General features: G+C 41.1%; 1 protein-coding gene across 1 annotated transcript in view; it reads left to right on the top strand.

Moving 5' to 3' along the window:
• The window catches only part of LOC309721032 (serine protease HTRA1A-like), a 28054-nt gene extending 16015 nt beyond the window's left edge, over positions 1-12039 (top strand). Inside the window, exons 4-9 of the mRNA XM_082558357.1 lie at positions 7223-7417; positions 7506-7538; positions 7619-7733; positions 9419-9482; positions 9622-9717; positions 11349-12039. Of these exons, the coding sequence (XP_082414483.1) occupies positions 7223-7417; positions 7506-7538; positions 7619-7733; positions 9419-9482; positions 9622-9717; positions 11349-11517 (672 nt within the window). The 3' untranslated portion in view covers positions 11518-12039. The remainder of the gene's footprint in view (positions 1-7222; positions 7418-7505; positions 7539-7618; positions 7734-9418; positions 9483-9621; positions 9718-11348) is intronic.
• The last annotated feature ends 538 nt before the right edge of the window (positions 12040-12577 follow it).

Below are 12577 nucleotides of genomic sequence, written 5' to 3'. Positions count from 1 at the left end.
CAGGGGCTCTGCCACCAAGGCATTGTTTAACTGCCTCAGTGACCTCGCCCCCGGAGATTGGCCGATCATCCCCCTCGTCCCCAGACTCTGCTTCCTCCACAGAAGATGTGCCAGTGGGTTTAAGGAGGTCCTTGAAGTATTCCTTCCACCGCCCAACAATTTTCTCAGTCAAAGTGGGGCCCTTTTTTGGGCTGTGCCCGACCGGGCCCCATGGACTAAGGCCTGGCCAACAGACGCTCCCTAGCCCTGGCTCCACGCCGGGGCCCTGGTAACCCTATCCCGAGCAGAGTGAACTGTTCCCTTGGTGTTCTACTCATGGGGGTGTTCTGAATTGCTCTTTGTCTGGTCCCTCACCCAGGATCAATTTGCCATGGGAGACTCTACCAGGGGGCAGAAGCCCCTGGACAACATAATTCCTGGGATCCCTGGGGCACACGAACCCCTCCACCACGATAAGCTAGTGCTTTGCATAGGGGGTGGAATAGTGAGGACAAAATGTTAAAATTACCGAACTCTACCTTACTTTCAATGATAGTCATCTTCTAAAGATGTTGTGAAAGTGATTGAGCTTTTTATTCAGGTATATTAAAATTTAAACTGCAATTGTTAACAATGGCGAGGGCATGAAATAGAAAGTCTTGGCGGGATATTCATTATCCCCTATCTGGATATCCTAGGCCTTGAAAAATAGGCCACTGCCTCCAGAGAAGTGAACAAAGTAGCTGAATCTGGCCATCACATTTTGTATTATTTGTAGGCAACAGAGCAAGCAGTCATGATTTTAGATAGTGCAAACTGACCCCTGCATACTAAATTAAAATCTGCTTTTGCCCACTTACATCTGAAATCACCGAGAGGCTAAATGATGAGCTATAAATGTGCCATCAATATCACTGTAAGTGTAAATCCTAGAATGGGTGAAAAAGAGCTTTTTGAAGATAAGGTGACTCAAAAAGATTCAAAGTTAATGAGTCATTAACTTTTTCTCAGCTTTACAAGTGCTGTATTGTGGTAAAACAAGTCTTTTATTCTCCATGTGTTCTCATGCAACAATAGAACTGTTTTTACTGGCGATCAACATTTTTAACCAGCCTCTCTGGGAAATTTGCCTGGTGTTGGTTTGGACAGGGCTGGATTTTGTGTGCGTCTGTGTCTGTGTTATGTGAATGTCTATAAAGCAGCCTGCACTGATCTGTTTATTTTGTCTGTTTATATTAGTAACACTGGGTAAATATTTCTGCAGAAGATGCCCACATTTCATTTGAAATCCCTCAATTAACAGAGGTGATAGACAAAAGCAGTTATTCAAACCATTATGAAAGTGTATGAGTCCGCATTTGTCCACATGGGTGTAAGACAGCTCACTGCGGGGACGTGGAGGTCACGCTCCTCTGCCAGTGGAAAGACACTGTGTGTCGCCTTTGGAGACAGGCAAAAAGGAAATGAATCACTTCCTCCTCCCTTCCTGAGCCATCTATTCTCCTTCATCTCTCTCCTCTGTAACCAAAAAGGTTCCCAGGCCTAAAGATGCAGTAGTATGGGAAAAGAGCCAAGGAAAATGGACACATAGACACACATAGTTTTACCCGACTGGGTGTTGACACTCATTGTCTTGGCCTACTGTTTTGATGTGTAATTGTTTTCTTGGCAACAGCCTTGCCCACGGGATTACCGGCATATTTGACTCAGTGCTGATTATCAATAACCTTTATTGTTTCCCTAATGACACAAGGTATGATGCATCTTCAGCTATGTAATTATGAGACAACTGCAAGCTATTTTAAAGGCAGCTGAGTGAACCCGTGTTTTAAGGTTAGTCCACTCAGATTTTTTTTTTAAAAAGTCACATTTGCTCCAGTGGCATATAAACAAGGACACAGGCTTTTGTCCCTGTTTAAAACCCTGCTCTGAAACCAAGCACACTCGCTACTTATGTTTAAGTGTAATTAGAGTTTTTACATTCATAAATCAGCAGTGACACATCTTCCGGGAAACAAATGAATCTACAGATTGCATTTTGAATCTTTTTTACAAGTTTTGTTAGCTTGTTTGTTTCATTTCCTCAGATATATCAGGCAATTAATAAGAAGCCCGAAATTGTAGGAAAATGCATAGCTTTCGGTTCTCTCCACTAACACAGAGATGTAACATGTAATGTCAGATTGATTGTGCTGATTTGTGTTGTCACCTGACAAAGGCCCTCTCTGAACCAGAAAAAAAAGGTTTTAAAAGTGCACTGTTATAGGCTCCAAAATGTAAACACCACTCATATTTATTGCATTATCGGGGACAGATATCTCAAATCCAGTACAAAATTAGGCTAAGGCATCATATATCTAGGTATAACTGTTTGGTTCTTAATCTGGATAGATGACACATTACCTTTAGCTAGTTTTTCCTGGCTATTATTTATTGGCTTTTAATAGGTCTAATAATTGGCATGAAAGGCAAACAGGAAGTAAAGTGGCCTCTTTTTCATTGGAACCATTTCCATGCACTGCTAGCACCTGCACGTTACCATCAAACGGGTGAGCCCAAAGTTGGAAACACTGATGTCAGTGGCTCTGGGAGGTGTCATCGTAGTTAATTTGCCAATGACCTGCAGATTCTTTTTGCCATGATTTTTTTCCTGTCTTTTTTACCCCAGCTTTTGATACATAATGCTATATAATGTTGCTTGTCGATCTAATCAAAATGTAGATTGCTTCTCCAAAGACAAAAGGCAAAACTGGCACCCGAGCCGTAACAGTAACAACACGGACACGGTGTCGGAAAATGTGGAAAGGGTCAGGGAGAATGTTAGGGGCAGATAGATGGTTAAAAAAATGAAGCTTGAGGACTTGATCCATTTTTTATATCTCCTGTTATACTCAGGGTCAGCACAAGTATGGCATATTCCAGCACATACTGGCCAAGAGGTTGGCTCAACCCCAAAGTAGCTACCAGCCTTAAAAGAACAGAAACATCTTGAGCGCCATGTAAATACTTCAAGTAAAAGCGAAATGAACCATATTATGCTGTCAGATCTCTCCCCTGGAGCAAACGAACCCACTAGACCTCCTCTGCTCTCATCACTGTGATTTGCACAGTTCGAAGTTTTGCGGTGTCTAGCCAGAACTGAGATGTCCTTTAGTGCTCGTAAGCGTTCATGCTACAGAGTGAAATGTGTCCAAATCTCGCAGACATATGTTTGCTCTTATTCTCAAGAACATATGGAACCTATAGTGGAGTGGTTTCCGCACTGGTGTCAGCAAGGATATGGTTTCACCCAGTGTGACGTGGACACCTACGAAGTGGGAAATGCCTATTTTATGTGCTGATTGTGACTTTACATACTTCTACAAAATTTTCTCAAACTATAAATAGTGAAGTAATTACCTATTTACTTATTTTGTACTTGTGCTATCATTCATGTAAACGAGTCCATTGTACACCGTGCAACCACTCAGGCTCACAAGCACACAAACACAGTCAGCATAGCCTCTTTCAGTCTCCTGAGCGTGATCTTCTTATTCCCTTATTTGATGTTATGTACTGCATGAGCATGCTGAATCCTGCCACATTTTTAACTGCATCAGCACAACCTCGAGGGCAAGTTCAGCAAGTAAAACCCTATACCTTAGTGTACTTATGAATTTTGTAAAGTAGAGCTTTGTAAAATATGCCCACCTTGCTTTGAAGACACCTGCATGAAGGAAACATTAGAGGCCATGTGACTGCATATGAGCTTTAATACAGTTCAGGTCATGCACTGACCCAACCCGAGCTTCTGTTTCTGAATATGTGTATTTTGACGTGGTCTAGCTGTATATCTAAGCAGTGCCAGGTGTGTGGGATTTAATTTACAGACTTCAGTTTGTGAGGGTTCACGCTTAGGCGACCTCCTCCCTTTCTCTGAGTGATTATATGTGTGTCCACATGTGCCTTAGACACTATTAAGCCTCAGTCCATCTTAGTTTGCCTGGAGTTAAAGTTTGCACCTGGTCTAGTCATAAAAAGGTAGTTAGTGTAATGGCTTTTAAATGAGGCTCCAAACGACCCAAGCTTTAACATCAAACATTGATAAATCCCTTTATAGCAACTCTACAGCTATTTTCAAGTCTTTCTGTGGGGTTGTCAACCAGCATATTCTTCTCACTGTCCTTTCGCCAAACCTCTCTGTGTGCAGGCGGTTGAACAAATACTCTGCTAGGCGACAGCAGATTTTACAAAAGCTTAGAATTTTTCTCAGTAATGTGTCGCTTACAGCTGCCTCTTTGGGTAACATAAACAAAGCTGTTTAAATCTCCTTTCCTCAATCTGATGGCCCACTTCTCTCTATTATCTAAACACTCAAGAATGTGGAAAACACAGATTCTTTTGGGCAAGAAAAGAGAGGATAATCTATGGCATCATTGCCATAATATGAGGTAATGAAACGGTCTCAAACCTAACAAAACAAGAGCCCTTTATTTAAGAAGAAAAAAAAATCTATCCTCATAGACCTCATCAGATCAGACTTTTTTTTTTTTTGTTGTTCTATAAATGTTACCGTGGCTGTCGTTTTTATTTTTTCTACATCTTAAGCCAAAAATATTTTTAGGGGTAATAAGCTGGCTCCTGACGTAACTTTGATTCACTCTTTCGTCTCACATTCTCAGACTCTCTTCCTGTGGTTTGTGGTGTTTGTTGTTCCCTTCTTTCACCTTGCCTCTTTCCTTTAAGTGCGGCTATAGTGTCTTTGGGTAAAGTACCAGTGCATCTGAAATAGCACGGTGAGTCACTTGGGTGGTCAGACGAGGCGGACTCACATGGCGAGATGATTTTCCACAAGTGATTCCAGATTGCTGACTAGTAACAATTAGTAAGTGATATGTAAGCTAGGGGTCTCTCGAAACTTTGGGGAGTCCACTCGCTCTGTGTTTGCTCTGCCCTCTCACCTAGGTGCTGTTTGCATGTCAGCCAACTTCTGCATTTTGCCCTGCATGTGCATGCTTTTTGTGAATGCAGTGTGATTTTTGCATGAGTGTGTGTGAGACCCAGGGTTAGGTAGAAACTTTTAAGCCGCAAACTGCTTGCATTTAATAAAGTCAGATCAGGTGGTAAGGTAGCAACAGTCACCATGACACAACCAGTATCACTAACTGTTATCAGAATCATGGTGACAGGCAGTGGGTAAATGCCTTAGCAGGGACTTGAATCCACCTGATGTCCTCTCTCTCTCTTCGCAGCGTGTGTGTTTCTTTTTCTTCCTGTCTCCATCTGGTTATACTCTTATCTCACATGGAGTGTGACGGGAGGGGGGAGCTGGAGTGATTAAACAGACTGCTACTCCTGTGTCAGGTGTCTTTCTGTATGTGAATGTGCATGCCAAATGCTTGTTTGTTGGATTGTGCGTACAGTTATGTAGCTTGTGCGTGTTGCCATATTTTTTTGTAACAAACCCTACAATGTTGAAACAAACTCACACTAATTGGGAACTAATCCTGCAACATTTATAGTAGTTGTGTTTGTATTTCTATATCTGTGTCTCTGTCAGCATGTGAGGTAAGATTGAAAGGTTCTCATCCTCACTATCTTTGTCATGTTCTAATAATAACTTCACCATGAGCACTGAGATCATTTACAGAAAGCTTTAACACGGTATCACTGAAAAGATTTGTCTCTGACATTTTCCTGCAGCTCAGTTTTCTAAATGCATTTCAATTCGCTTATGAGTCGCATGTCTTTATTTAATCTACATCTGCAAACATGCATCGATGCAGAGAAAGTGTTTGCATGCGTTGGCAGTTAGGTATCCCCGATATAATGCTGGGAATGATATAATTTTGCAAATTGCTTCCTATATGATCCCTTTGTCTGTGTACACTAACATGTGCTACTGTCCCTGTGAACATTCACCCTCCTACGCCACCTATTTATAACCCTGAGTAAACAAAATGGATTCACAAGAGGAACTCTTGGGATAGGTACTTTTTTCCCCTCTAAGAAAGTTGCCTCCCTGCAGGTTATTGGGTACAACTGTATACAGACCCATGTGGATGTGGCATTACACATGCTTTGACTATGGACTATCCAGCAGAGATGATTTCATATAAAGAAGGAAATTGTCACTGTGGATGGATAAATATATTCTTTCGGTGTCTGAGGCAAGCACTCAGCAGCCTGGTTTCTACAACCCAGTGTAACAGGACCAACCATAGCTTAAGGTACTCATTATTGACTGTAATATCTATCCATTTTCTAGCATCTGTGGTCTGTTGGCACACATTTGCCATTAGGAATCATTTCTCAGCCGAGCTGCACTTTCAAATAAGCCTTTCATCGTGATTATCAGTATTTTAGATTGTTTGGCATAAATTTCCCTTCCCCTGTGGTTTTAAAGTGGTAATTGTTTTTGTGTGGGAGCAGGACCATGCTGCATTGAGTGGGTTATGTTTAGAAGACTTGCAGTTTAGCTGTAATTCTTTTTCTGCTGTCCACTTATAAAACACCTGATCACGAGAAATGCTCAGCAGAGCGACTGCAAATGAAGCAACACTGAACTTGTGATTTTCTTTCAGAGTTACTTTTTACATATTAATTAACTTTACATGGAGGATGTCGAGGGAGCAAAGAAATATAGTTTAGTTTTAAAGTGAATGCATTAAGTTAGTATAAGAATAGCTGAATAAGTTTAACTGCATCACTTGTTTTGTTTTCTGTTATTCTGTGCATAACTTGTAACTGAAAAGATGCAAAGATAAAAGTTAAAAATAGCAGATGACAGAGTAGCGTAGGCTAAATGTAGATGCTAGTTTCACAAATGATTCCCTATTCCTTTTATGGAGTCTGTCAAATGGCTAGAAAAATATCTGTGTGTGTGTGTGTCTGTGTGTGTGTGTTGGGGGGAGGGGGGTTCAAGACTATAACTCTACAGTAAGCTTATTGAGCAGAGAGACTGGACAGAAACGTTAGCATGTTTACGTTTGCTGCTAAAATGCTAATACGCATATTAGCACAAAACACAAAAGGTGCTGGAAGTGTTATTAGATTTTGCAGCATATTTGGCCATAAAGTCAGGTAATCACTAAAAGGAATGCAAATTATTCTGAGACATGAGTGGACTAGTTTGCAGACCATACTGTTGAGCTGACGTTGCGCCTCTAAACCCTATCCTATCAATGCTAAAGAAATGCTTTCTTTACCTGCAAGCCTTGGATTCCAAATATAAACATACTGACCCTCTGTGTCCCACTTGCAGACCAAGCTTCCTGTACTTCTGCTGGGCCGTTCGTCAGATTTGAGGCCAGGAGAGTTTGTGGTTGCTATTGGCAGCCCATTTTCCCTCCAGAATACGGTTACTACAGGAATTGTTAGCACTACTCAGCGAGGGGGCAGAGAGCTAGGCCTTCGCAACTCTGACATGGACTACATTCAAACTGACGCCATCATCAACGTAAATAAATAAAGCTGAATTGTCATTTCTCACTGAATTTCTTTTCTCGGATTACTACAGATAAGTTATTTACTTTTTTGGTTCACAGTACGGCAACTCTGGAGGGCCTCTGGTCAATCTGGTAAGCCAGAATTATATATATGTTTTTATGCTTCTACAATTCACCATTTACAGTCACTGAGTTGAGGTTTACTGGCATAGGATGGTGAAGTGATTGGGATTAACACGCTGAAGGTGACAGCGGGCATCTCCTTTGCCATACCCTCGGACAAGATTCGACAGTTCCTGGCCGAGTCATACGACAGGCAGTCCAGAGGTATGAGCTCTCACTGACACATTATTAATGTTCTCATTTTACTGGCTCTCTTCAATCACTTTTAGTATAGAAGCCAAGAGAGCTGGACCGTGATCTCAGTTAAATGAGCTATAATTCAGCTCACTAGTTCAGGAGTTTTTTTCGTTTTCATCTTTGTGTGATCTCTTGCGATATGTTCACTGTATTTAGAGCTATGGGAATCCATGCCCAGCATTACCTAATAGAATTTTGACATTACAATAAACTAAAAAGAAAAATCTGTGCCAGTGCATATTGGTTTGTTTGTTTTTATTTTATGCTTTTTGCCCTTTTCATTGAGTAGTGTTTCATAAGAAATGAAATTCAGAAACTTACCTATATAAAGCAGACTTCACCTGATCCATGCAAATCAAAAAGGAAAATGCAAGTTGGTGTTTTCAAAAGCTTTTATAGACCAGCACTATAATACATATATAGTAAGTACATTTGATAATACAGCTATTCCTCTGACAGCAGTTGCCTGTCTGCAAAAGTGTCCTGATAAGCTGTTGAGAAATTGTTCACCTTTCCCAGATGTGTGCAGCCTGCAGCTATGCAGTGGACATGAAGACCCAGCCTGTCTCAGACATGTTTAGTAGGAAACATATCAGGACTAAATGCTTGCCAAGAAAGTGCATGAATATCCTCCTGATCCAGAAAGTCCTGCACTACTGTGTCAGTGTCAGACATTGTTCTACTATTGTTCTACTAGCAGGGTGGACAGCTTATCTCAGCATCTCTGTCCAGATTTCCAGAAAGACCAATCAGATCAGAGGTGATGCTCATATGGAGATGCAAGGCTGCAGCAATAACTCAGACATGCATGCCAGCATCCACCATGCCAGCATCCCTGCCTTGGTCACAGGTGCAGCATGGTGGCACTGATGACAGTATTGAGCATATGCTGTTCTGAGGCCACTGCCTTGAGAATGCAATACCCTGAACCAATTCTGAGGTGGACAAGTGAGTTCATGTAATTGTTTGTTACACAAATGACTAATGCCTCCGCTAAGTAAAACCAGTGAACCAGAACAGAAAGCTACTCACGGGTTTTCTAAATGATGTACTGAGAAAAGGATCTCAAACAAAGATTCGAAACATATTTCACAGCGCAAAACCTGCATTTCTTATTTTCTTTATACCCTTTGAGATTGTTCACAGATTCGGCTACGTTTGAATCGCTCTCTAGAAGTCCTGTTGTGACACTCACTTGTAATGTATGCTGGCTGTCCCTCACTTTGTCAAAAACAGTGAACCTTCTAGTTGGATGAAAGGGACAAAGACACTGGGAGCTAAATATGGCTCAAGTAGGGCTGGTGAAAGGTGAAGATTGTCTCAGTCCTTCTGAAAACGTGCTGTCTTTTCAATAAAGTGCATATGCTACAGTTTTGGGAAAGTCCCTGCCACTTTGTTTCCCCTCTGAGGCCCCAGGATGTTGCAGTATAACTCCAACTTGACAGTCTTAGCCTCGAGGTCGAGCTGAATTCACAGTGCACATCCCATTGAATGCTTGAAAAAATGATGATGATTCCCCTGGTCATATTCCTTTACTAAAGCACTGCCTTTGGGCAATGAAACTGCAGACTCCAACACAGAAAAGTGCTGTTTGGTCTCTGGTTTGTAGCTAGAGACCCAGGTTAGAAGATAACTGAATATTCTATGTCCAGCCTTAGGGAGAACAGAAGCAAAGAAGAAGTATATTGGTGTGAGGATGATGACTCTCACTCCAGGGTAAGTTGCACACTTTTATGTACATAGCCATTGTGTTCAATCCCCAGAATGCAATAAATGAAACATTGTATTATACCCAGGTCACAGGGAATTGCAGAATTTTGTGTTTAACTCTCTCCTTTTTTCCCCCTACCATTAGGCTAGCCAAAGAGCTGAAGACTCGACTCCGCGACTTCCCTGACATCACCTCGGGAGCTTATGTTATGGAGGTCATTGCAAAGACACCAGCTGCAATGTAAGCAATATATTATAAGTTTCCAAAGACAGTGGCTCTGTAGAAGCTAACTTGATTGTAACTTTATGGATCTCAGTGAAGTGCAAATGGAGGTTCTATCTGACTCTAGCTATGGGATATTGTCTTTGGCTCGTAATACAATACATCTACACTAAATTCACACAAGACTCTCATCACTCTCCACGCAGCCCCTGCTCGCCTCTCGAAATGCAAATAGATAGTATATTTCATTTCCTTTCTTAATTTTCTTTTCCTAGTTTAACCATCAAGAGGTTGCACACATGCCCAGAGCTTCCTACATAGCTGTCCTACTAGCATGTGAATTAATGGCTCACTCTAGCATGTCTAGAGTGCTTGGCCCTCTAAAATATCCCCCTCCTCCCACAATTGCGGCCCACTCCAATCAGCCACCACCACAACTCCAGCAGAGTAGGGCGCGGGAGACGCTGAGGTCAGCTATTTCCTTCAAACCTCATGCAGGGAGGTTAGTAGCTGAACTGTGGTTTTCCTGCGCCTGCTCACCCATCCCACTATATAGTGGTCTGTCCTACAAGGTTTCATCAGTGTTTACTCATTGCTTAAATAACCCACCCTTTTGCATTATAACATTTCTGTGGTTCCTTTTATATTCTCTGTTTTGTTTTTTCTAGGCTCTGCTTTTTTCACTTTTGATCTCACTCTGTGTTATGTTGGTTTATGGACTTTGGAATCTTGATTCTTCTGTAGGGAAGGGATTGTTTCTGTGGCGACCGAGTGCACTGAAATCCCAGTTTCAGCTCCGTTAATTGATGCTGTTGCAAGTGAAGGTGTGGTGGTCTATGTTTACATGTGGCTATGATTAAGCAGTTGTTTTAAGAGTCTGCTTTTGATATCACTGCTGGTTACTGCCTCAGTCTGTGCGTGATCCCCATTTTACTACTTTGTTTTTTACATTGGAAGTGTGCTTTTAGTCAATGTGTTTTTATTTTTTGTTGATTTAGAGGCTCACAGACCTGGAAACAATCCTACCAATAGCTGATTATGGCTATGTAAAATGAAGAGTATTTCACCTCTATATTTTCTTTCCACTGAAATCTAAAGAGGGAACTATAGTTAAATTACATAAGAAGATGTATAAATTGTCATAAAACTAAACCACTAATGTGTTAAGGCATCTACACCCATGAACATTTATTTCATTTGATCATTCAGATTACTTTAATAGCTTAATTCATTTAAAAACATCACAGATTTTCTTAAAATGTAACACAATGGAGGATGACCAAATATAAGCTTCAGTTCATATACGTGGAAATAAAGAATAACAATCAGTTCAGTGATTGGTATGGGATTTATTAACAATAGGATAAAACCAGTGGACTGACATTTTTATTTCCTACGTTCCTATGATTTTACAGTATTTTGTGCTCTGTTAGTCAACATACAAAAAAATAGTGTATACAGTGATAGAAGGTGACATGGAACAGCTGGACTTGATAAACATCTGTACACCTCCTCAGAGGCTAAAACTGTGCCTTGATGTCATAAAACTCAACTAGAATAGCCGGGCTCCGAAAACAAAGATCATCCTATTCGCACATGTTTTTCCATTTATGAACCCCTCAATCATTCTTTCTTCTTCTGTCCTCCAGCGCTGGACTCAAAGAGCATGATGTCATCATCTCGATCAACGGCCATAGGATTTCAACAGCAACCGATGTCAGCGCCGCCATCAAGAGAGATGACACCTTAAAAGTGGTTGTGCGCCGTGGCAATGAAGATGCCATCCTCACTGTTGTTCCCATTGAAATTGACCCTTGACCCTCCAGAAATCACACCACAGTTGCTGGAGCTAGCTTTTACTTATCACCAGTGGACCTTATATCGGAGGGGTTTTTTACTGACGCACCCTCTCCCTGTGGCCAAAGGCCGGTGGTGCCTCACATCCAGGAAAATTCTGGCATTGCCTTGAAAGGAATGACTGTACGGATGCTTTAAAAGCAGCGCTGTACTTTATTTTCCCTGTGTGTTCTCATGTTTAGACTTTAATGCTTTGATCAAAGCTACTACTGTGTGTTCTTAAACCTTAAAAAAATAGTCATTGGCATAGTGTTTTCACCTGCTTACTCGTTTTGTTGTTGTTGTTGTTGTTGTTTTTTTAATGTACTGTTGCTCAGTCAGGCTGACTGAAATTTGAAGCAATTTTAAGCGACTTGCTGAGCAAATCATATTTGTAAAATTGTTGTTTTCTAAACTCCCCCTTTTTTTTTTAAAGTACTGTAGAAATACTTTGTTGTTTATGTGATGTATACTGGAGAAGAAAATAAAGGTTTTTTACCTCCATTTGCTTTGACACTCTGCTTACTGCCTTTTAAAAAATGCTCTTTCCAGCTCTCTTTCATTCAGTTTAATACACACATAAACAGTGTTGGCCAAGTTACTTGAAAAAAGTAATCAGTAACTAATTTCTCTCGTGCATATGCACACAGAAAGAGGGACATGGAGCGTGTTGGGATCTGGTTTAAATTTGCTTTTATTGCCTTCATATGGGCTTGATAGTGGTCTGGTGTGATTGTTGGGACAGGGTCTCCACAGACTGACCTCAGAGACAGGAGTGCGAGCCAAACTGAGATCCGACCCATGATGCAGTGGTCACAGATGTGGGGCTCGCATAAATACATTTAATGTTTTGGTGGAGATTTTTGTTTACCACATATAGTGAAGTAAACCTCATGAGACCTGCAACTGCAGCTTCAAGCTATACAATACAAAGTCAAACGCACCGTCTATTATGCTGCATGTATTAGAAGATAAAATTGCACTTCAACAGCTTTACGAGTAAGTCTAAATGACAGTAGAACATATTTTGTCATGCAGTGGT

Source organism: Aulonocara stuartgranti (assembly GCF_965226115.1).
Source record: "Aulonocara stuartgranti genome assembly, chromosome: 13".
NCBI lineage: Eukaryota > Metazoa > Chordata > Actinopteri > Cichliformes > Cichlidae > Aulonocara > Aulonocara stuartgranti.
The sequence above is the reverse complement of the archived record's forward strand: the minus strand, read 5'-3'. Positions and strand labels throughout refer to the sequence as shown.